Source organism: Tiliqua scincoides, chromosome 3 (genome assembly GCF_035046505.1).
Source record: "Tiliqua scincoides isolate rTilSci1 chromosome 3, rTilSci1.hap2, whole genome shotgun sequence".
Taxonomy (NCBI): Eukaryota; Metazoa; Chordata; class Lepidosauria; order Squamata; family Scincidae; genus Tiliqua; species Tiliqua scincoides.
In genome coordinates, this window is record NC_089823.1 from 27,811,242 (window position 1) to 27,836,630 (window position 25,389).

Consider the following 25,389-nt stretch of genomic DNA (forward strand, 5'->3'; position numbering starts at 1 on the left):
TTATGTTCTTATGGACAGGTTTCTGGAGGAAGAATCCATTATGGGGTACAAGCCATGATGTGTATGTGCAACCTCCTGATTTTAGAAATGGGCTATGTCAGAATGCCAGATGCAAGGGAGGGCACCAGGATGAGGTCTCTTGTTATCTGGTGTGCTCCCTGGGGCATTTGGTGGGCCACTGTGAGATACAGGAAGCTGGACTAGATGGCCCTTTGGCCTGATCCAGCAGGGCTCTTCTTATGTTCTTATGTTCTTATAAGGAGAACGTCCATCCTTGCAGTAATCAGCAGGGCAAAGCAAATTCATAACAAGACATTTCTTACAGGGTGTGTTGGCAACCTTCATTTCTTACACAGTCTTAATCAGCATACTTGGCTACTGTTCTACAATCTACCTTATACTTTGTCCAGTCTGAACATGAAAAGGAGATCAAAATTAAAAAATATCCGAATTAAAGTATACCAATTTATACCAAAAACTTAGTATAGTACATCCAAAATGCATGTGCCTGTAGCTACTAAAAGTCAGCATTAAGTGACAGAAAAGTAACAGAATAATTACGTAAGTTAAAATCATATTATTATGATCATTAGATGTTAGGAAAAAACTGAGAATAAACTGAACCTGGGTGATATATTCTGAATATTAGCAACCGCTTGCATTTTTTCCATCTGCAACTGTTTGTTGTCTAAAAATAAATCTAAATTATTGTAATCCTTTCACTTGTTAGTTAAATAATAACTTTTATCTCCTGAGAACATCTGTGTACGCCATTGGCCTCACTGCCTATGCAAATTGTATTACACATTCTCTTGTACAAGTTCTCATATTTGAATTTTAAATATGCACCCTGATAACCTTAAACACTTTGAAATCTGCTTTCAGAAGGACTTTTTGATTTAAATGAGCTAAGAGTCAGTAACTGGTCCTCTTGAAGGAGTCCAAGAGGACACCACTCAAGCAAATAATGGAAGTGATGAAATGGGTAAATGTTGGATATGCAGCGTGATATCCTTTTTCTGGTTGAAATTTGCAATGCATTTTGAACTACAGGTATATCATGATATGTCCCTCCTTCCCTGGATGCAGATGCTGTCATCTACCTTCTGAGAACAAAATGGAAAATTGCTTGTAGGTGCCTGCCTACAAACATATACACACATGTGGGTACCAACCTACATATGAAGATGCCTTTAACAAAGTCAGACCATCAGTGCATCTTGCTTACTACCATATGCTGACAGGTAGAGACTCTCCAAGAATAAAAGCTGTGTCTAGAACCTGTACACAAAACCAGCAACTCCATCTTCAATATCACATCCTTGTACTTCATGCTTAAGCCATTTTTGCCCAATGTTGCATATATGCAACAGGGATCAAATGTGTACACCTGTGGGCCAGGCAGAACTGGGTTAATACTGAATAATGAGTATTATATTCAGGGGCAGTGCAACACGGAATGCTGCCTGATGCCAGCCTGGGTCTGCCACTGCCATGTCTGGGCACACAAAAAGCCCTACACCTTGCTTCTGGTATAGTTTCTCCAAATGGAAGACTTCCAGTTTGTTTTAAAGGGACTGCGCAAAAGAAAGACTTTCATTTACATGGTCCCAAGTCAAACTGGAAGTCGCACACTTCTGTGTTTGAAGCAACCACACCAGGAGCAAGGTAAGGAAGCAGATTATCCATTTTCTGGTTGCTTTTAGCAGGTGGAAAATGGATCAATGCAGACTGCATCTGTGGCAGATTGGAGGGAGGTGGAATCAGCAGCAGCCTCAGGGTGAAGGGCAGCCCAAACCAGCCACCCTGCAATCTGCCATTGATGCTCCCCTCATCACCCAGCCTCAAGGATGGGCCACCCCGGACCATACTTGAAAACACTCTCAGATCAAAATCTGCAGTTTATCCCTACAAATGCAAGAAAGGGCAGGCTATCTCACCCCTCACAAGTGTCTTTTTAAAACATTCTGTGGGTAGAGCAAAATGGCACAGTGACCTCTCTATTTAATAGACTTTGATTTAATGTATTTAAGAAATAGAAGATTTTGTCTGTTTCACTGAAAAATAAGTCACATGTGTTTTGCATATACATTCTGCCATAAATGCATTTAGGTTTAACAGAGTTCTGGCATTAATTAAATTGAGGGTCGACTGAAGAAGAATGTATCAAATGGGGTAACAAGTTGAATGATCTTAAGCACAAAGTTAGAGAGCAGTTCCTTGAAGTCTGAGCTGATGCCAGAAGTGGGTGCAGAGAGAGAAAGAGCTGAATAGAGGATATTATTCTCTGAATAGCTGAATAGATGCTACCCCTAGGCACTGAAGCTTTTGGACAGCCCAATCCTATTCCCACTTTCCTGGAAGTAAGCCCATTGACTCTAATGGGACTTACTTCTGAGTAGACATCCATAGGTTTGGGCTGTGACTGAGCAATGCAAAACGAGAATCTGAGTAGCACTGCATGTTCAGAAGAAGATCATAAGGTGATCTATATCCAGATCATCGAATCCAGCAGCCTGTAAACCCCCCCCTCCCCATGGAAACCCAGATCTCTTTGGGAAACTTACAAACAACCAAAGAGAATAGCCCTCTCCCACACACTTGCCCCACCCCAGGGACTGGTATACTGCATCTGAATATGGAGGTTCCATTGAGCCATCCAAGGCAGTGGCCACTGGTCAAATTAGTCTCCATGCCTTTGGCTACAATCCTATCCACGCTTTCTTGGGAGTAAGCCCCATTGAATATGATAGAACTTACTTCTGAGTAGACATGCCTAGGATTGGGCTCTCAGTCTCATCAAGAGTGAGCCACAGCCAAAGTCGCTGCAGGGAGACAAATCCTTGTCCTTTGCCCACCTCCCACTTCCAGCACCCGAGGGAGGTGCTCAATTTCACCCCAGTGAGAGTGGAGGAGGTGGGTGTGGGGAGCGCAGGCTGCCTCTCCTCTCTCCCCCCTTCCCATCAAGTCACTCCAAAGCTCGCTCCCCCCCCAAGTGACCTCCCTCCTTCACATACTAGAGGAGGAGGAGGAAGGAGCCCCCCCGCCCCATCCTGGCTAATGATTAGGTGGGCCCGCGGGGAGGGCGCGCAGGGGATAAAGGGGGCTGGCTCGGCGGGGGAGACACTCAGTCCCTCGCCCGCTGCTGCTGCTGCTGCCCAGTGCCAGCCTGCGGCATGCCTCCCCCCGCCCCGTCGGGGCTGCTGCTGCTGCTGCTGGCGCTCTCCTGCCGCCCGCTGCTGGGGGAGCCCGGGGAGGGCGCGGGCACCTGGTCCCGCTTCCAGCACCTGCCCTACCCGGACGACCAGCTCTTCCTGCACGACACCTTCCCGGAGGGCTTCCTGTGGGGCGCGGGCAGCGCGGCGCCGCAGGTGGAGGGCGCCTGGGGCCAGGACGGCGGGGGGCCCTCGGTGTGGGACGCCCTCTCGCCCCGCCGGGGCGCCGCCGACAGCTACGGCCGGCCGGAGCGCGACCTGGAGGCCGTGGGCCGGCTGGGGCTCTCGCACTACCGCTTCTCGCTGGCCTGGGCGCGCCTGCTGCCCAACGGCACCGCGCCCGCCAACCCGGCCGCCGTGCGCTACTACGCGCGCCTGCTGTCCGGGCTGCGGCAGCGCGGCGTGCGGCCCGTGGTCACCCTCTACCACCGCGACCTGCCCCAGCGCCTGCAGGAGCTCTACGGCGGCTGGCAGCACCCGGCGCTGGGCGAGCTCTTCCGCGACTACGCCCGCCTCTGCTTCGGCCTCTTCGGCGCCCACGTGCGCCACTGGCTCACCATGGACAGCCCCTACCTCGTCGCCTGGCACGGCTACGCCACCGGCAGGCTGGCCCCCGGGGTGCGGGGCGGGCGCCGGGCCGGCTACCGCGTGGCGCACCACCTTCTCCAGGTGAGGCGGGGGCACCCTGCTCGCGCGCAGCAGCGCCGTCTCCAAAGCGCTTTTCCCCAGCGCGCGATTGGCCTGTGGAACTCCCTGCCACCGGATGTGGTGATGGCATCTGTCCGGACTGGACAAACCTGTTGCCTGTCCTGCCTGAGACTGCAGTGGCGTAGCTAGAGGGGGTGCAGAGCACTAATTTCTGAAAGATAAGTCCATCACAGGTTGCAAGTCCTGATGGGTATGTGCAACCTCCTGGTTTTAGAAGGAGGCTACCTCAGAGTGCCAGATGCAGGGGAGGGCACAAGGACGCAGGTTGTGTCTTATTGCCTTGTGTGTTCCCTGACGCATCTGGTGAGATACAGGAAGCTGGATTAGGTGGGCCTTTGGCTTGATGCAGCAGGGCTCTTATGTTCTTATGACATGCCAGGTACAATGGAGGGCACCAGGATGCAGGTCTCTTGTTGTCTTGTGTGCTCCCTGAGGTGGGCCACTGTAAGATACAGGAAGCTGGACCAGATGGGCCTTTGGCCTGATCCAGCGGGGCTCATGTTCTTATGTTAATGGGACATGCAGTGCATCCTGTGGTGGGGAGTCAGTCACAGAAGTCTTCTCCAGCTATGGAAATGCTTGTTCCCTAACCTCGGGGATGTGTTGTGGTTACACCAGTGCTGGAAATTTGGATAGGCTTGTGCCTCTGGCGAAAGCTCAGGATGTGCAGAGAATGGGCAGCGAGGGAGGGCTGTGCCTCCTTGACAGACAGGGACACCCTGAGGATGGGCAGTGCCAGCCATTTTCCCAGGCGCCTCTGGCTGATCATCCTTGCAGGTAACATACTTTGCAGACCTATGTACTGCCTGCCTTTAATCATCCGGTGGTCTATAACCTTGTGCAGTACTTGCTTCTTTGGGGCCGACTTCTGAATAGGATGCAGTACGTAGGTCTGTATAGTATGTTGTGAGACTTGCTGCCTGTAGGGAACACACCTAAGCATTGCACAGCTTGTCTGAGAGCAGTGGAGTAGCTAGAAGGGGTGCAAAGCACTAAGTTTTGCAGGCACCTGAACACAGCATGCAAGTGGCCCCTCCCTTTCAGAGCCATACCAGACAGTGGAGCAATGCCTCTGTTTTGCTCCACTGTCCAGAAGGGCTCTGAAGGGGAGGGGGAGGGGCCTGTAAAACTTAGTGATTTGCACCCCCTCTAGCTATGCCACTGCCCGAGAGGTCCATAGGGAAAGAAGCATAGTCTGAAGTACTACTGCTGTTACTACTTCTTCTCCTTCTCCTCAAAGTATTCTTAAGATGCATGAGAAATTCTTTTGCATTTGATTCCCCACCCCATACACCAGTGATAAGAATGCTGGGGACTCATTGAAAAAGGACAGTTGCCGGGTAAATATGTGCAGAGTGTCATTCCCCTATCTTCAGGCCATCCAGTTATGCAAATAAATCCTATGTTTAGGAGGTATTAGGATCAAATAAATCTGTAAGGCAGGGGTGTCCAAAGTTTTTGGCAGAAGGGCCAAATAATCTCTCTGACACTGTGTCAGGGGCCAGGGAAAAAAAGAATTAATTTACATTTAAAATTTGAATAAATTTACATAAGTTTACATATACTAGAGGTGGAACTTGAATGAATGAATGAAGGTCTTGCAGTAGCTCAAGGCCTATAAAAGGCCTTACACAAAGCAAGGCTGGCCTTTTCTTTGCTGCTGCATCACAGATGTGAAACAGTAAGAAGGGGAGGGAGCCCTCATCCCACAGCTGTTTGAGAGGTCAAACAGTCACCCTCCCACTGAGAGCAGTTGCAAGTTTCTGGAGAGCCAGAGGCTCATGGGAGGCTGGGGTCTCCACAAGTGGCCCCAGGCCTGGGTTTTGGGCACCTCTGCTGTAAGGGATAAAGTGTAAGGGTCTAGAGGACCTTCAAGTCTCTTCCAGCCAGCCCTGCAATGTTGTGAGTTTGTTGTCAAATGTAATAGTTTCATAGGCAATAACTTGAAGTTAGTTTTCTTTCAGAATACTGCAAAACCTTTCACAGAACAAACACCTTCATACTGTGCGGCCGCCACACTTTAAATAACAAATTGATTTGGTAGCTCCTATAGTATGTGCAGTGTAGTGTGGCTTGTTTGCTTACCTTATCAAAGTTTATTTAACAAAGTTTATTTAAATGTAGCCCTTGTCAGCAAGCATCTTCCTTGCCCGTTCCCGAGTCCTGCTTGCAGTTTATTGCAAAGTATAACTGGAGTAATAATCCCCATCTGGATTAATGTACTCATGGAAGTCATGTCCTGACTTGTTGCTGCTGCATATTTGGTCTGAGAAGTTGAATTAGGTTGATCTTGCTGTCGTTGTTTGATGTTGGGTATTTTAGTGTTACCTTTCTTTTTCAAGCAGAAATGTTGACACTTTGTAGTGAGGGTAAAAGGTAAGGAAGCACTACATATGTACTGAAGTTGTCAGATTGGAATCTCACGGTCAAACCAGTTGCTTTAAGTTCATGTTTTGTAAATTACGTGTGTGTCTTTTTAATTGACCTTAAAAAGCTTCCAGATTGGGGTTTACCGTGCAGCAGAACTATGGCTTTAATCTAATCTCCCCCCCCCCCCCTGTGGTCCAAATTCAGATTGGGATGTATAGCCCCATGCTCACAATTTTAGAAGTGTTGAACTGCAGAAGAATAGCTGTGTTAGGGCCCAGTCCTATCCAACTCTCCAGCACTGATGCAGCTGTGCCAAAGGGGCAAATGCTGCATCCTGTAGTGAGTGGGAGGGCTGTCACCGAGGCCTCCTCAAGGTGGGGGAACATTTGTTCCCTTACATCAACACTGCATTGCAGCTGCATTGGTGCTGGAAAATTGGATAGGATTGGGCTATTATACATAAATTATTACACCAGTACATAAATGGTGAGGAGGTGGAGAAGGTTGCTAGTTTCAAATTCCTAGGTATTTACATCACAGAGGACCTCTCGTGGACTATTAACACCAGCATGTTGATAAAAAAGGCACAAAAGCGGTTATATTTTCTGAGGAAGCTTGGGAGGTTAAATTTGTCACAGCAGCTGCTTGTGTCTTACTATCGTTGCACCATTGAGAGTGTCCTAACCTATGATATCTTGGTGTGGTACAGAAATTGCTCTGCAGGGAACAAAAAAGCTCTGCAGAGAATTATTAAGATTGCGCAGCACATCATCAACCTTCATCTACCAGCTTTGGAGGACATCTATACATCTCACTGTGTGCAGAAGTCACATAGTATTCTGAGAGACCCCTTCCATCCGGCTCATAAGTTCTTTGAACTGTCGCCTTCGGGTGGACGATACAGAACTATTAGAGCAGCACCACACAATTCCTGAACAGTTTTTATCCCACAGTCGTAATTACGTTGAATAAGGCGATATAGTTGTTACCATGCTCCTGGGCATTATGGTCTGTTATACTGTTTTAATATTATGATGCATGTTGTATAGAATGTGTGGGTGAGTGTGCAGAGTGTGATTGTTGGAACTGTAGTATATATTTATGCTTGTATCTCAAAGGTGCATAAATTTCATTGTGCTGTAGCACAATGACAATAAAGTTACTACTACTACTACTACTACTACTACTACTACTACTACTACTACTACTACTATAAGGCTAGGATCCTATCTACACTTTCCTGGGAGTAAGCCCTATTGACTTACCCCTGGGACTTACTTCTGAGTTGACATGCATAGGATTGGGCTCTAAGGACGCAATCCTAACCAACTTTCCAGCACTAGTATAGCTGTGGGGCTTGTGCTGCATCTTGAAATCGGGGGGGGGGGGCAATCACAGAGGCCTCCTCAAGGTAAAGCAATGTTTGTTCCCTTACCTCGAAGTTGCATTGTCCTTACCTCAGCGCTGTAAAATTGGTTAGGATTGTGCCCGAAGTCTCTTGTCCATACATGGCACACTTTGGGCGCAATCCTAACCATCTTTCTAGCACTGACATAGCTGTGGCAGCCTGCAGTTTGGGGTCAGTCACGGAGGCCTCCTCAAGGTATGGCAGTGTTTGTTCCCTTACTTTGAAGTTGCATTGCCCTTATGTTGGTGCTGGAAAGTGAGTTAGGATTAAGACTAACCCCTTTGAAGACTAACACATTTCATTGTATCATATTTTCTTACCCTTTTTCCTTGCAGTTTCTCCCTCCCTTGTGTCAGTTTTAGATTGTGAGACCCTCTAGTCCGGGACTTGTCTTAAAAGTGCCATGCACATTGATGGGGCAATGTAAATAAAAATGAGCTTTGGTAGGCAAGAGCATTGCCTACCATGGATATATCGGACAAAGTTTGTTGTGGATAAATATACACATGGGAAAGGTATGTTAGGAAAAGTCCTATTTTAAAAGCGGAGACTAAATGACAGATATGTACATTCAGATACAATGCATGGGTGTTGGTCCCATTTCTGCCCAACCCACTGGTTTGATCCCTGTGTATATACACATTTGATCCCTGTTACATATATGCAATGTTGGGCAGAAATGGCTTAAGGCTGCAGCCCTATATATATTCACATGCACTTGCATAAGTAGATTATTGAGGTCTGTTTCACAAAAAGGAAAAACCGTAGTAGTAATATATGAATGCATTACAAAAATATTGGATCAAGGGCAGTAAAACACCCCCCCTTAAAAAGAGAAATCATAGGCGCTGCTTCAGAGGCGGTAGCAGCCAAATAGTAGGGTAGAGCACTGAGCAATGTACAGATTAGTTGTTCAGTTCTTCAACTGTTGCAGATTTTGTATTCAAGAGGAATACCAGTCAGGAAACAATTTTCTGATGTGTATATTTGATTACCAACACCCCAGTCCTATGCATGTCTTTCTGAGTTCATTAAGACTAAGGGCCCAATCCTATCCAACTTTCCAGCACCAATGCAGCCACAAGGCAGCCCTGAGGCAAGGAAACAAATGTTTCCTTACCTAGAGGAGGCCTCTGTGACTCTCCTCCCATTGCAGGATGCAGTGTGCAATCCATTGGCATGGCTGCATCAGCACTGGAAAGTTGGGTAGGATAAGTACACCCAGAATTGCATCCTCAGTCTGTATAACCTAAAATATTTATTGGACTGATACCACTGGGTATCTTTACGAAGTGAACATTTGGAATGCTCCTGCTGCTACCACTGCACATTGTTTTTGATTAATTGTTTAATGAAAACTTACCCTTTTCCCTATTAAGATGTACTTATCCCTTGAAACTGGTTCACATACTTGTGACAGTGATTCTTTAGGAGAGAGAGTGGTGACAAAGAAAGCATTCTTATTTCTTTACAAAGGACAGCAAGAAAATCATAACCTGATGATACTGCAAACTAAATTATATAATTAGAATAGATCATCAAGAAGTTGCTTTTCATGCTGACTGCTTCTCTGATATATGGATTGGCTGTTCAAAGCTGTTCATTGTTGTTCATTGGAATCAGGTTGACCAGATGTCATAACCACCAAAGAGGACAAGGCACCCCAAAATGTAGGATGTCCAAGAAAAATGTAGGACACAACAAAATAAAAGCTAAAAACACTTGTATATTGATTTTGTGTGGTTAATTTAAACACTATATTATTTATTACTACTTTTAAAACTAAATTACCCATAATTTATTTATTATAAGAAGGCAATGCGCTGCCTACAGGGACCACTCACAGGAAAAAACCCTTTTGGATTGAAGATGAACTGTGGCACATCTTTTACCTATTTTTAAAAAAACTTATAATTATGAAATCTGTACAAGTCACAGCCTGGCAAATGGGCTAGCACTTGTTTGTCAACCAGGCAAATAAAAAACTTTATGCTTATTCCCATGTAAACGGCATACATGTGCAGAGATGAAGATGTTTATTTAGCTTTAACTATGCTGCCATTCCAAGTTCACATCTAAAGGAAAAATAGAGCCAGATGGCATTAGAACATCGATGACGCCTCACTTCAAATCTCTGTACAATCTCTTCCTAGTAGATGTAGCATGTCAATTCATGTACATTGTTGTGGTGATTCAAGGGAGCTGAGTAGTATTATCCCAAAACTCTTTTGGAACTCTTGAAGGAGCAGAACTGACTCGAGGCTGATATTCTCCCCCTTGCTGAATCCTGTTGGTGACTGAGCAAGATGATCCACCATAACAAAAGTCTCTCGGAAGTCCAGAAGATTCAACAGGGAAGTATTTTCCTTTAATTGCTAAACAAAGGTTGTACATGGAGTCAGAAGGAGAGCTGGGGGGGAGTGGCGCAGTAAACACAGCACACTTCACAATGTGTTGTGTAAGCAGCCCCTTCCCCTTGGCATTGGAGCCTTTTGGTGCAGTGGTGGCAACTTACCATCACTGCTCTGAATGACTCTGACACCAAGGGAAAGGTGCTGCTTTAATGGTGCATTGCGGAGCATGCTATACTAACTCTGCTTCTGCATGGATCACAAAGTCTTGGTTGTGTGCCATGGCCAGAACCTGAACTGACGTGGATCAGAGAATATCATCAAGGACTGCTTCAAATGGTAATGGAACCACCCCACTCACACCTTGCCCAGGAAGGAACAATAGAAAAATAATCCCTATCTAGTCATAGGTGTCTTTTCAGGAGCATAACTCCTGAATAACTGTTTTTAGCAAGATGGGCATTCTACCTGCCTGAAGGAATGCAGCTGTAACACTAGTTGATCCCAATAGTTCTTTGAGTGACTGAACTAGCATACTGAACTAGCATCTCACAGCTGAAAAAGAATATAGTGTGAGTATTTGTTTTTTGAGAATAGTCCCATCACAATATTTACAGGTAAGCATATCTATGGTTGCAATCCTATCCACGCTTACCTGGGAGTAAGCCTGGTTGGTTATAAAGGGACTTACTTCTTAGTAGACATGCACAGGATTCAGCCATTAGTTCTATTTAGAAGCCAGCTGGGGTAAGGGTGAAGAGCACTTAACCTAATCGCTCTCTTGGTAACAGAATGTGAAGGAAAAAGGCTGATTGTAATCCAAGCAGTACAGACATTGGATCATTAACGACACCTACCGTATAGATTCTGTATTCAGCATTCACCTGGAAGCAGATCTGAGTAATTTTTATTTTTGGTCTACCAAAATTGGCACGATGGGCTGCATTAAGTTGTAAACTTTCTGATGGCTAGAATGTTGTATAACGTCTTGACTCATGCTGTTTCGTTAAGCAGATGCAGAGAGAGGTCTTTCCTAAGCTTATCTGGAGATGGAGACAAGTTTTGGAATTTAGGCCTTGGAAATGAGTTGTACCTAGTTTGCAAATCTCAGAGCTATTATAAACTGAGCCCATCTATTCCCTGTGTAATTTGACTTAGTTTGTAATAGCTCAATCCCTTGTTGATTGATAATTTATTGGGGAAAATGGTTTTGGGAGAGGGAGTGTTTTGGGAGTGGGAAACAGCTCCACTTGTGCCTTTTCCTCAATCTAAGTTACCCCAATCTTGAAGGTGCTGTTAATACCACTGGAAGAAAATGGAGGTACTCATTTGTATTTTTCTACAGCAAGGAAAATGGCCCAATAGCAGCTTCGGGGTTTGTGTGAGGTCTGGGAAATAGTGCATGAGAAAGTGCATTAAACATTTGGTTCTACAATGCTGCTTCCCATTAGCAACTTCCTGTGGCTGCTGTGAAGTTAAGAAGACGACCTTGGGAGCTGTCATCACAGATCTCTCACATCAGACCTGTTTTAGCCATGAGCTATGTTGCCTGCAAGGTGATAGACTGATGAACATGGTTTCTCCAGTCTGAGCATGGGGAGCGTATGCAAGGGGAGCTTAGTGGTAGGAGCGGTGTGAATATGGCTGGCAGAAAACTGGTTTGGGGACAGAACCGATATTGCATTGAGAGTTCTTCTCGCCTGTTTGCTTGCTTCTGCACTCTGTGCCTATAAATATGAAACTACAATAAAAACGATGGTTTCTCATATATTGTTTGCCTGCATCTTACATGAGGGTTACATTTCAGAGACAGTGCATATAAAATCACATATACTGTACTCAAAATCACCTTGATCCCTTACATCTGAAAAATGTGTGCTGTGACTGCTGCTTAACAGCTATAAGGCAGGTGGGAATGGAAGCTCCCTTTTCTGATCTCAGGCTTACTCCAAGGCATGTATTTAGTAAGTGGAATGGTGGGATGTTTCTCTCTCTCTCTCTCTCTCTCTCTCTTTTTGCTAAGCTCCTAAGTACAAGTAAAGTGCACATAAGATGTGGGCTGACTGTATCCATTTGAATATGAAATGAAGCACCTGTAAAATATGAAACTGTTCTCATGGTTGGTCATGAATCAAAACATCAATTTTAGCGTCCTATCATTCAGGACCACTTTTATTTTTGAAATAATTGTGACTGTATACATTTTCCAACATTCTTCCTTCTGTATGATTACAAAGTAGTAATTTTGCAGGTCATTTCTATGATGATGTATGATTATACCTTTCTTTATTGTGTGTTGTATTCATCTTGCGCATATTGAGCCAGAAGTAGAATTATTTGGATGTGGATGACTTCTTTCTGGAAATAAGTTAAATATTATCTGAATAAGTAATCCAGCAAGTTCAAGTTTCAGGAAAATAAGTTAGTGGTATTGCATTTATTTACTGGGGTTTGAATTTGGACAGGTTTTTTTTTTTCACTTTGATAATTTATGTAGTGGTAAATTTTATTTTTGGGTTAAAAGCATAACTATTGTGCCAGAACAGGCCAAAGCCCACCCGGTCCATTATTCTGTTTCTCACAGTGGTCTATATTTGCTTCTTGGGAGCCCACAAACATGAAATGAATTCTCTCTTCTATGGTTGCTCCTCTGCAACAGTTATACAGAGCCTCTGAACCTGGAGGTAACATATGGCCATCATAACTAATAGACAAGGATAGTCATCCATGAATTTGTCCAATCTGCTTTTAAAGCCATCTAAGATAGTAGTCAGCATCACATCTTGTGGCAGTGAATTCGACAGACTAATTATGTACTGTGTGAAGTGCCACCTACTTCTCCAACCAATCAATTGCATTGAATGATAGCAGCTTCCACTAATCTAGCCTCTGCTAATCCTGCCCCCCTCCCAGGCCTGGTTTGCCCCCTTCCACCTTCCCCCTCCCCAGAAATACCCCCTCCCTGTCTCTGTACTGCCCTCTAGCCACCCTCTCCCAGTCCTTGTGCTACTTGTCTGAAACCTGCCTCTGCTGGTGGCCCTGGGTCTGAATAGAGCACTGGCAGGGCAATTCAGCCTGCTCTGCTGGCGCTGCTTACTTGCTGGGTGTTGTGATGTACCCTGTGGCACTTTTGCAACATCTTTTGCTGGCACAGGAGCCACTACAACGGTGGATCATTGAGATAGAAGTGCGCAGTTATTTTTTAAAAGTACAATGCTGTTCCTGTTAAAACGTTTAAGATATGGATTTAGTGCAGAAAGCTTTTTTAAAATCTGTCCAGGGCCTCAAGTCACCTCATTTCTCTCAGGGTCAAAGAGAAGAAATACAGAAGAGCAAGTTGTTTTAGATATAGAGATTTTTAAGTTTGTCATGATCTTGTTCAGCACACAAATGTGTTCAAGGTTGTAGGGATTAGGTGTTTTCTGAATCAAGCTTCATTTTACTCCCTGGTATTTTTCCATGGCTTGGAATATAAAAGAAGGTGTTCATGCGTGCTGTTGGTAGTTAAGCTGACCAGTTGGAGCATAGGCACATTACAGGTTCTTTAACACCTTACTCTTATTAAAGCTCCCATTAGTCACTGTTAAAAGTTTGTAAATCTCAAATCCAACCACTGTGTAGGTGCAGGTTTCTGATAAAACTTGGCTGGACAAATTGTTGTTTGATATCTCTTCTCTTTGGGCTAATCAGTTATCTTGACTGTTTCTTTCTAATGTTTTCTGTAGGGGCTGTTCTCCATCCAGATCTAAAATTCATTAGTTATTTTAGTGGAGTGGGGGCCAATATGCTTAAATTTCCAGTCCAGCTGTGCGCTATGGTTGACTCTGTGTGGTGAGTGCAGGTCAGGTAAAACCAAACTCCAGTTCTTGAGGTGCAAGTCAGGACCAGTCCAAAACCTCCTGACACCTGTGTAGGCCTATGATATGACAGCTTCTGCTCCTCCCACTCTCCAGTGTTCTAGTCAGCACTCTTCTCCCCTTCACTCCCACTCCTCTTTTCTTATTCCAGTCCAGGGAGAGGGAGCTCTAAAGCATGTAGGAGGACAGAGATGGGTGCCCCCACCAGTCAGCTACCTGAGGCTATTACTCAGTTGACCTTATGGATGGGCAAGTCCTGGTGCAGATGTTGCAATAATGCACACGCATACACAGCTCCAACAGCACATGTGTACAGACATTCTGAGTTGGAAGAGAACTCTTAGGAAACGTATTTGTTTTTTCCAGAAATTCTCCAGAAAAGTTAATAAATAGTAAACTAATTCCAAATTGAATTACGGAGAGTTTGTACATTACTGGAAATCATATTGTTGTGCTGTTAGAATTAGATTAGCTGTGTTTCTTTTGTTTTCTGCTTCTGTGTGCCATTCCTCACCCTCTTGCTCCATGCTCAGTTCCATCCCCGTCCTGTGCAGAACTGAACCGCACAGGAAAGTCTGCCTTTACTTTACTAGTTACAAAGAACCAGGAGAGCTGTTAAGCAGTGCTGAGAGAGGCATATATGTGGCTGAACTTCTCCTAGGAATGCAAGAAGGAATACTGGTACGGTTTTCATTCTGGGTGCAATTGCTGCAAGACTGCCACTTTAACATGTCGCTACCTTCTACTGACTCAGACCATTGGTTTCTTCTGATTTTCATTATCTGTCCAGACCAGGGCTTCAGACAGTAGTGAGTCCAGTCCTACCTGGCGATGCCAGGGATCGAACTGCGATCCTGTTGTGTGCAAAGGTATTTTGGACTGAGCTAAGTATTTTGTCATGCAAGGAAGTGATAGAAGAAGCAGGGATAGGATGGAAGCAGTGGGAGACTTCGGGCCCAATCCTATCCAACTTTCCAGCAATAAAGCAGATGCAATGCAGACCCAAGGTAAGGGAACAAATGTTCCCTTTTCTTGAGGAGAACTCCATGACCTTCCCGCTCCACAGGATGCAGCGCACAACCCATTCGCACATCTGCGCTAGAAAGTTGAATTGGCCCTTTAAGGGTACAGAGATCCAGAAGTATTGTCAATGTAATATTTTAACAAGTGTGATAGGTTAACTCAGTACAAAACTCTGTCCAAAGTTTACCCAATACATTGCTTAACATTTAAACATTTTGGGGTTTGTATTCATTTGATTCCAGCTTAAGCCATATCTGCTCAATGTTACGTATACTCAACAGATCAAACGTGTACTTCTGTGGGCTGGGCAAAAATGGGTTAACACATGTAAGTATTGGCCATCCTTATGTAGGCAAGTCTTCACAAACACTTTCTATGCTGTGTGCTATACAGCAGCAGTAGGTCATGTTTGCTTTCCATATCAGATATAGACATAATGTAGCAAAAGAAAAAGTAGTGTTTGCCAAACTGTGAGAAAGCTATTAATCATCCACATGGAATGAGGTGATGGTGATCACAGGGATAATTATGTATAACTTGGCATGATTGATTTAATTCTGAGCTTCTGTTACTAAATGTTACTTATTTTATGTGCCTACTCAGTTCAAATCAATTATACAAACTTTACTTTTAGTGGGCATGTTTTGTGATACATGATTTTCTTCTCTGCAGTAGCTGAAATCAATTCAATGTACCACACATCCCACCATGCAAAGATACAGGTTCATATTTCAGTTTTTCATCTTTGTTCATATAAACCAGGGGTCTCTAAACTTTTCAGCCGAAAGGCTGCATCAGATATCTGGCACAGTGTCAAGGGTAAGGGAAAGAAATTAAATATAAAATTTATATAAATACATTAGAGATGGAATTTAGATGAATGAATGGAATTTAGATGAATGAATAGGCTCAAATGTCCAGGATTTCTCCAAGCACCAACACAGTCCAAAAGATAAAGCACACACTTAAATGGACTCCCATTCCCCCACCCCATAAGCACAACTCTGGTTGTGTTTAGTCAGCTGGGCCAGAGGCTCTCAGGGGATCAGAGGCTGTCTGAGGGCCAGGTGAGGCTCGCTGTGGGCCACATCTGGCCCCCGGGCCAGGGTTTGAAGACCCCTGTTATAAACTGTTATGAGAGGCAAACACAGCAAGTAGAACATCTCTCTTTCCTACTTGGGGTACTGTTGGTTTTTCCTTGTGGAATATATAGTCTTTTTAGGAACAGAAAGTTTCCTGGGTCAGGCTTTAGTTTTACAACCAGGAGTTTTAAAAAGCGCAATTGCCATTAGTAGGTTGTGAATTTCAAAATGCTGTAGCTTGCAGCTACCAGCACTGTGTAGCTGGGAAAAGAAAGGACAACCAGAACGTTGTGTGCAGCCGGTTGAATATTGCTGAAATGCCAGATAGAAAGATGACAGGAGGAAGAGGGGTGGAGGTAAGGAGCAAGATGATGTTACCGCACTTGCTGAGGCTCAACTCTGTACTCACATCAGTTGCATGCCTGGAACAAGGACACCAGATCGGTTCTGGAGGAATTGCTTGCTGAGGTGACCTAAGCCAAATGTGCAGGTGTATGTAACTTGGACTGTTAGTGGTAGGTAGGTATTTATTGTTACGGTCAAAGACCAGCAAAAACAAACACACAATACTGCCCTACAACAGGCGGAATTTAAGATTTCAACATTAAAATACATTCAACATTAAAATGCAACATTAAAACACAATAAAATAGCCATCATAGTATTACAAACAAATAAGAGGGAGTAGCAATTAAAATTTCCTCTCATTATTAATAATGCCCATCCGGGTTTTGTAAGCAGCAGCCAAAAAAACTTGCAGTTGGTCTTAAAAGCTGAGAATTAGCACCTGAAAGAAGTTTCTTGGCCATTTCTGTTTGTGACAAGCCCAAGAATTTTCTGTTCAGGGGAATAATAAACTTATCTCGGATCCCCTGATAAAATGGGCAACAGAACATGACATGTTCAAGTGTCTCAACCTCCCCTGAACCACAGGGACACTGTCTTTCAGAATGGGGATCTTTCTGAAACAGCCCTCAGCAAATGCCGAAGGAAGAGCTCTCCACCTAGCTAGGAAGAAAGCTCTCCTCTGCCCAGGAAGCTCTAATAATGAAAGATAAGTGGCCGGGGCAGCTATATACTTTGTGTCGTCAGAGGCAAGAAAATCTGGAGATCTGCTGACAACTTCTTGTCGTTCGATGTCCTTCAGTTTTATAGTCACTCTTGCCTGAATCAAATCCATTGCCAGAACAATCTCTGGTGAAAACCCCAAGTGTCTCAGCTTCGTGTGTACCGCCTTGAGCCAGGTAGACTGAAAAATATCAATTAAAACCTATGATGTTAGGCCTTGGGTGCTAAAATTTAGATTGAGCCACAAATAAATGAATGCTAAGGCAATCCTGGCCTTGACCTTTAACAGGCCGGATTCAAGACGTAAGCTTGCATTAGACACATAGCTGGACACTTGAAATATAGATCTTAAAAATTTGGATTGGACACGTTCAAGTGAGACAAAGGATGAAGAGGAGGGACCAAGACTTGTTCCATACAAAAGTTGGGGCAAGGCCTTTGCAAGATATAATCTAATTGCTGCCAGAATATAATGGCCACCTTTAACACGAAAGAACTTGGTTATTGCACTTGGAGACTTCTGGAAGCAAACTGTTGCAGACAAAAAAATAATCAGTGGTACTGTAACTTGCTCCTGCCATAAAAGTAAATTCCCCGGAATAGTCTCCTATCATGGCTCCATTTAAGATATGAAGGTTGAGATTTTGAGCCATAGCAAGCAGTTGAGTATCAGCAAAATTTACCTTGCTAGCTTTAGAAAGACATGGAAGATATAAATAATTGTGTTCATTGCCCTGGATTGCCATTTGACCCTTGGCCATCCTATTAAAGGGACAGCCATTTGCAGCAGTGCGAGCATTAAAATCCCCCCCCCAAGAGAACCATATCTACTGAATTATCAGAGATTAGATCTTCAATATATCATTCCAAGTCGACCCAGGACTTATTAATGTGAACTCTTGCTTGTTGTGGGGTAAGATAGACATTCTCCACCAGTAGTCTTTGGGCTTTTTGATAAACCCAAACATTTGGGTTTTGATAAATATTATTCGTCAAGACCAAGCAGGGTTCTTACCAAGAAGACAAATTAGAAATAATATGAGAAAGATATTGAACTTTTTAGAATATTATGAAATGCACCCTGATAAGCAAATGGCGATGTTTTTTTATAGATTTTCAAAAAGCATTTGATAATGTGAACTGGATTTGATATTTTTACAATTTGAAATGATGGATGCAGGAACTTCGTTTATTGCTGTGATTAAAGCTATATATAAGAATCAAACTGCTAGAATTAGAATAAATGGAGAGCTTTCAGAGGAGATAAAAATTGAAAAAGGAACAAGACAGGGATGTCCACTTTCTCTATTACTATTTATAGAGATTATGGAAATACTTTTGAATCAAGTGAGAAAGACAGAAGAGGTTAAATGATTAAAAATAAGAGGTGAAGAATTTAAAATCCAGGCATTTGCGGATGACCTTATGGCGATTATAGAAGAACCATTAGAATTTGCCAAAAATTTGTTAGATGTGTTGTGAGAATATACTGAAGTGAGGGGACTGAAACTAAATGTCAAGAAAACGAAAATCTTAATAAAGAATATGCAAATAAAGAAAATACAGGAATTAGTGGAATTTACAAATTTCAAAGAAGAAAAAAAAATATTTAGGGATTCAATTAACGAAGAAAACAAGCACATTAGTGAAAGATAATTATTTGAAATTGTTTGAAGAAATAAAAAGAGATTTAACAGAATGGAAAGAACTGCAACTTTCGTTGATGGGAAGAGTTGCTACAGTGAAAATGAATGCTTTGCCTAAAATAAACTGTCTTTTCCAAACAATCAATGTAATTTTGAAGTAAGATATATTTAAAGAAATTAATCAAATTATCTCAAAATTCATCTGGCCGGGAAAGAAACCAAGAATTAAAATGAGGGCCTTGCAAGATGTGAAACTAAGAGAAGGCATGGGGCTTCCTGGTTGGTTTTTATATTATAAGGCCGCAGCGCTACTATGGATTAAAGAGTGGATTATATTAGAAGATCAAAGAATAGTAAAACTGGAGGAACATGATCTTGAATGGGGATGGCATGCATTTGTTTGGTATGGAAAAGCAAACTACTATGAGCGATTCAATAATCATATACTAAGGAAATCTTAATTATGGATCAGGGCTAAAATACAAAGACAGATGTATACCAAAATCTCCCGATGGGTGGCGCTGCTAGAAGCATGTACCCAGCCGAATTTACTAGAGACAACAAAAATGCTTAGATATGAAAGTTTATTGAAGAAAGATGGGCAATTTAAGACAAAAGAAGAACTGTTAAGACAGGGCATGGAGATGGATTGGTGGACTCGCTTGCAACTTGATTCAAAATTTGGGAAAGATAAACAAGAAGGATTCTATTCAGAACAGATGCCATTTGATAGAATACTCTTAGAAACAAAAGAAAAATATATCAAAAGAATGTATATGTTCCTATTGGATTTTGAGATGCATGAAGAAACAGTAAAAGAATGTATGCTAAAATGGGCGCAAAATATAGACCATAATATTACATTAGAACAATGGGAACAGATTTGGAAATATAATCTAAAATTTACTAAAGCAAAAAATTTTAAAGAAAATGTATATAAAATGTTTTATAGATGGTACATGACACCAGTAAAACCGGTAAAAATGAATCGGAACATATAAAAAAATTGTTGGAAGTGTAAATGTGAAGAAGGGATGTTTTATCATATGTGGTGGACATGCAAAAAAATGCAAGTATATTGGAAAATGGTAAGGAATCTAATACAAGAGATTGTTGGATTTACGATACCGCTGAAACCAGAGTTATTTTTGCTTAATATTACCTTAGATATTATAGATAAAGAAAATGATGTGTATTTAGTTATTATATTAACTGCTGCAAGGATTTTATATGCTAGATACTGGAAAGATATTAAAATTCCAACAAAAGATGAATTAATAGAGAAAATAATGATTGTGGTTGAAATGGATAGACTTAGAGATTTTGGATCAACAGCGCAAACTGACGCAGATAGAGCAATGGAGACCATTTTATGCTTGGTTGAAAATGAAGTTGTAGATGTATAAGATAGGGCATTTAGATGAATATATTGTATACATGATATATTATACAAGGTATGATATTTATTTATTTATTTATACAGATATTTATATACCGCCTTTCTTTGGTTGTCAGATTTCTCCTCAGACTTTAATCCAAGGCGGTTTACATAGGCAGGCTGTTCTAAACCCCTGTAGGGATTTTTACAATTGAATAGTTCTAGTCTTTCATAGAACTCCTCGTTATGATATGATAGATAAATGATTTTAAGAGGCTAAACTAGAAGAGGAACAAGATTAGAAGATATGCATTGATTAGCCCTGAAGCTAATATGACTACTGTAATTCATGTTGGTCTCAAATGAAACAGCAATAATTCAGAGCTTGATTACGAAAGGCCAGTCTGGCTTGTGTCTCCAAAACTTGATTGAATGAAACAGTGGGTCTTATAGTAGCCTGGCTGCTTCTAGTCAGATAAGTGTTGCAGAGTTATAAAATAGTAATGTAAAACTGCCTTTTACTGAGTCAGATCCCTATTGTGTACACTGACTTATAGTTATGACACATTTTTTCCTCTAACCCTGCCAGAAGACACCAGAGATTTATTTAGGATGACCTGTATACACCTTTATATGTACTCTTCTACTGAATGATGACCACTTTACAAATTCAAATGCTCAGTTTAGCTATTGTGGCTCATAGCAATTCACAGATCTATAAGAATGGGGTGTTTTGTTTGTAAAACTGTTGCAATTTACCCAGAGTCCTAGGGATGGGTGTTAACCTGCGTGCGAACTGTCACTGGTGGCATATTAATTTTTGGCTATGCTACATAAATATATAGTGGAAACAAAATAAACAAAATTCACTAGGTTCTTTCTTTCTCTCATAGGCCCATGCCAAAGTTTGGCATCTGTACAATGACGAATTCCGTCCAACTCAAAAAGGTCAAGTGTCCATTGCCTTAAGTTCGCACTGGATAAAACCTCAACAAATGATTAAAAGTGATATCAAGGAATGCCAGAAATCTCTTGACTTTGTGCTGGGTTGGTTTGCTAAACCTATATTTATTGATGGAGACTACCCCCAGAGCATGAAGACGAATCTTTCCTCCATGCTGCCAGAATTCACTGAAGCAGAGAAGAAGTTTATCAGGGGGACAGCCGATTTCTTTGCTCTTTCTTTTGGAGCCACACTGAGTTTCCATCTTGTGGATTCTGACATGAAATTCCAGCAGCCAGAATTGCTAAGCCTACGTCAGCTTCTTTACTGGATAAGCCAGGAATATAATAAACCTCAGATCTTTATTGTGGAAAGCAGCTGGTTTGTTTCCGGTAACATCAAAACGGATGACTTCACATACGTGAATTATCTCAAATATTTAATTACGGACACTTTAAAAGGTAGGATGGTTGATGTCATCTTCTATGTTATTGTGAACTTGATGCAGCAGAAGGGAAACTTTATCATGTTATTGAAATAAATTTTGCAAAAGCTGAATCCAGAGAGTACTGCAACATAAGTATCCACTACAGAGTGAGGTTCCAAAATAATGGAATGTATTTGCTAAGTCCACAGTGTTTCTCAAACTGTGAGTTGGGACCCACTAGGTGGGTCATGAGCCAATTTCAGGTGGGTCACCATTCATTTCAGTATTTTATTTTTAATGTCATAGACTTGATGCTCCCATGGTATGTGACTGTATTTGGGGAAATGTGACAGACCTGTACTTTTAACAAGCTACTATGTATATTCTTTTAACAATGTTAGTAAATGGGACCTAATCCTGGGTAAGTGTGGGTAGGATTGCAGCCTAGGATTGTTATAAATTTTCCTGACTTCCAGTCATGACATCACTTCCGGTGGGTCCTGACAGATTCTCATTCAAAAAGTGGGTCCCGGTGCTAAATGTGTGAGGATCACTGTGCTAAGGGGTTTCTTACAGGTGTGGATAATAGGTCTCATAGGTTTAAAGCTGCTGTCTAAAGGTGCTAGCCAAAAGTTTGATGCTTAATGTAATTCTGTGACGTTTATGCATTTGATGTGTGTGTGTGCAGTGAATTGCTTCAGGAAGTAGATATTCAATAATTAGTTTTAATGCTTCAGATAACTGAGTAAATATTTGCTAGATAACAATATATAACAAGTGTGCATGTTTTCTGGGAGGGATCTTATTGGATGCCCTATCAGGCTGCAAATATTAATTTTCAGTTGTGAAGAAATGGAGACAACTGTTTCTGGTGCTTTTTCTGCTCTCAGTGCAGTTTTACAAAACTGTTTTTCAGTCACATATGTCTCAGTTTATGTGAATATGAAAAAGGACTCCAGCTTTGGTAGATGCAACTTGCTTTTTTCAAGTCACACATTTTTCCCCCCTAAGGGAAAAGTTTACTTTCTAGCTGTGTCATTTTTTATTCTAAAACTATTTGAATAGAATAAATAAACTCTTATTATTTCACTTTTCAACAAAGAAGTTATCAAAGCAGTTTACACAGCAAAAGGAGTGAGAAAATGCTTCTCTGTCCCAAAGGGGCTCATGATATATAAATGAGGTTATAATATTTATTAGGGAATGGGCTGCTCCTCAGCGGGAGTATACCTGCTTTGCAAATAGATAATCTCAGATTCACTTCCTGGTATTTTAAGGCCAGTCTACGAAAGACCCCAGACTTGAAACCCTGGAGACCTGCTGCTAGCCAACAGTACTGAGTAAGGCCAGTGGTTTGTCTCAGTATGATACAAGTTCATAAGTAGTTCAGCTAACATTGTCTATGGATTGTTACTGTTACTAACTATATCTAGTTAGCGTGGGCATTGTTGTTAAAGATCCGGCCTTTCTATCTGTGGATTTGGAACCCATGGATTCAACTTACTGCAGGTTCCGAATCCGCAGTGGAAGGTCAGACCTGAGCTCCTGGATGCGACTGGTGGAGTTCTGGGGTTGCATCTAGGAGCCTTTCTGAGGCCTTCAGAAGCCACAGGCAGCTTTCCTGGAACTGCCGTGGATGCCAAAATCTGGGGCTAATTGAATCCACGGATTTTGGGCTCCTGAAAACCTCCGAAGGTTGTTCTGAGGCCTGCAGAGGCTATGCCTGCCCACCCACAGCCTCTGCAGACCTCAGAATGACCGTTCAGGGCAAAAAAAAAGAAGAAAAAAAAAGCCACTTCTGGTTTCCTGATGTTTATATGCCTTTAAAAGACATTCTGAGGGCTGAGGCCAGCAGAGGCTGTGGGCAGATGCGGGTGGCCTCTGCAGGCCTCAGAACACTCTCCAGAGGCAACCAGAGAACAACTCCGGTCACTTTTGGAGGGTCCAGGTGGGCCCTCCCACACAGGTTCAGAACCCATGGATTATGAAATCCACAGGTGCCAAGTCTGCAGATAATAAGGGTTGACCTGTATATAGAACAGGTAAGTAAAGGTCAAGTTACCTATTAAGAAATTAAGAAGGAATTGGGAATATAGGTGTTTGCTGTTGCATGAAGAATGAATACAAGAAGGGCTCCTCTAGAATATATGTGCTACATCCATCCAAGTGTCAGTAATGTGTTTTTGCTAGTCATACTCCCACTCTGCTCCTGTTCAACATTTGTCTGCCAAAACAAATGCCAGATGTGGGGAGAACTTCTTCCTCTGATTGTCATACTGGAACCCCAGGTCTAGCATGTTTGTTCTTGGCAAGTCCTTCATGCGTTTGTTCTTAACAGGAAAGTGAAAAAGTGAATGCTTGAAGCAGGCTATGGTGACTTCCCTATCTCCTTTGGCATCTACTGGCACCACATTTTTGAAACCCATTCAACAAGATGTTGAATTCATGGTGTTTTTCTGGAACACAAATAAACTGCACATAATTGAACCATTTATCATACTGAGGAAAATGAGGCAATTCTATTTTTTCTTTTCTTTTCTCAGCTATCCGATATGATGGAGTTACTGTAATTGGTTACACAGCTTGGTCTCTCATGGATGGCTTTGAATGGCTCAGAGGCTACAGTATTCGTCGAGGTTTGTTTTATGTTGACTTTCACAGCCAGGATAAAAAACTGATGGCGAAGTCCTCAGCATTGTTCTACCAGAAGGTGATAAAGGACAATGGCTTTCCTGCAGTGCCAGAAAATGAACCTTTAGGAGGGACTTTCCCCTGCAATTTTGCTTGGGGAGTTACTGACATTTCTCTTCAGGTAAGGAAAAAGACAGATCTAATCTTCTTTAGTGCAGGCAAATAATATATTTGTCTCTGTTTCATTGCCAAGTCAATTTTATAGTTGTTCAGTGAGGCACTTCTGACAAAACATCACTCTGCATAGCTAGGTCATTTGATACCTGGGGCCCATAAATTTTTGCCCCCCCCCATACAACAAACTTATTTTATTTATTTATATGTTTACATGTTTATACCACCTTCCTCTCAGGCAGGGGTGGACATACTTTCAACTTTAGGGATCCCTGATCTTTAATAGTTGTATAGAAGAGGGAATTTCAGCAGGTGCAGCTTTTTGTCTCACAGATTAGAAGCTGCACCTGCTGAAATTCTCTCTCCTACACAATCATTACAGGTCCAGGATCCTTAAAATTGAAAATTTACCCACCCCTGCTTTAAGGCACTTGGGTGGTGTGCATGGTTCCTCTACTTGTCCTGTGAGGTAGGTGAGGCTGAGAGATAGTAATAGTCATGACATGAAATGAATAATAATAATGGCCATAAAATATATGCAGTGAATATTTCCCCACAAGCAATGGATAAACGTCAGTGCCCCTCATGCTATTGCTTCCCTGCACATAGTACTGCACATAGTACTTAGACATACTGTCCCTGGATCTGGAGGCTCAATGTAGCCATCAGGGTTAATTACCACTGATAGACTATAGTCCACCATGAATGGTTAGAATCCACTGTAAAAGTCATCTAAGCCAGTGACCAACAACACCCGACCTTCCCACCAGTGGCATCACTAGGATTAGTGTCACCTGTGGTATCACCCCCATTAACTTTATTTATTTATTTTACTATAGAACAGTACAGGTCACCCAAACAATCAGTAACCAACCAAAAAAACTGGCCAGCTTGATGACACTCACACAGCTGAATAGTAGTTTGAGTATTAGCTCTGATACATGGAGAAGGGGCTGACTCATAATAACATCTTATTGGTTTCATGCTGTGTCACGATAACACCTTGTTAGCTCTCAGAACACTCAGACTCATTAATCAGTTTTGAGTTAAGGAAATCCACTTTGTTACATAAGTTGGTTGTGTTTTCTTTATCTGGCTATTTGGCTAT

At 42.4% G+C, this 25,389-nt stretch overlaps 1 protein-coding gene across 1 annotated transcript in view; it reads left to right on the plus strand.

Moving 5' to 3' along the window:
* The first annotated feature begins 3,176 nt into the window (after positions 1-3,176).
* KL (klotho) overlaps positions 3,177-25,389 on the plus strand; it is a 28,879-nt gene continuing 6,666 nt past the window's right edge. Inside the window, exons 1-3 of the mRNA XM_066621252.1 lie at positions 3,177-3,884; positions 21,000-21,510; positions 24,020-24,288. Coding sequence (XP_066477349.1) covers positions 3,177-3,884; positions 21,000-21,510; positions 24,020-24,288 — 1,488 coding nt within the window. The remainder of the gene's footprint in view (positions 3,885-20,999; positions 21,511-24,019; positions 24,289-25,389) is intronic.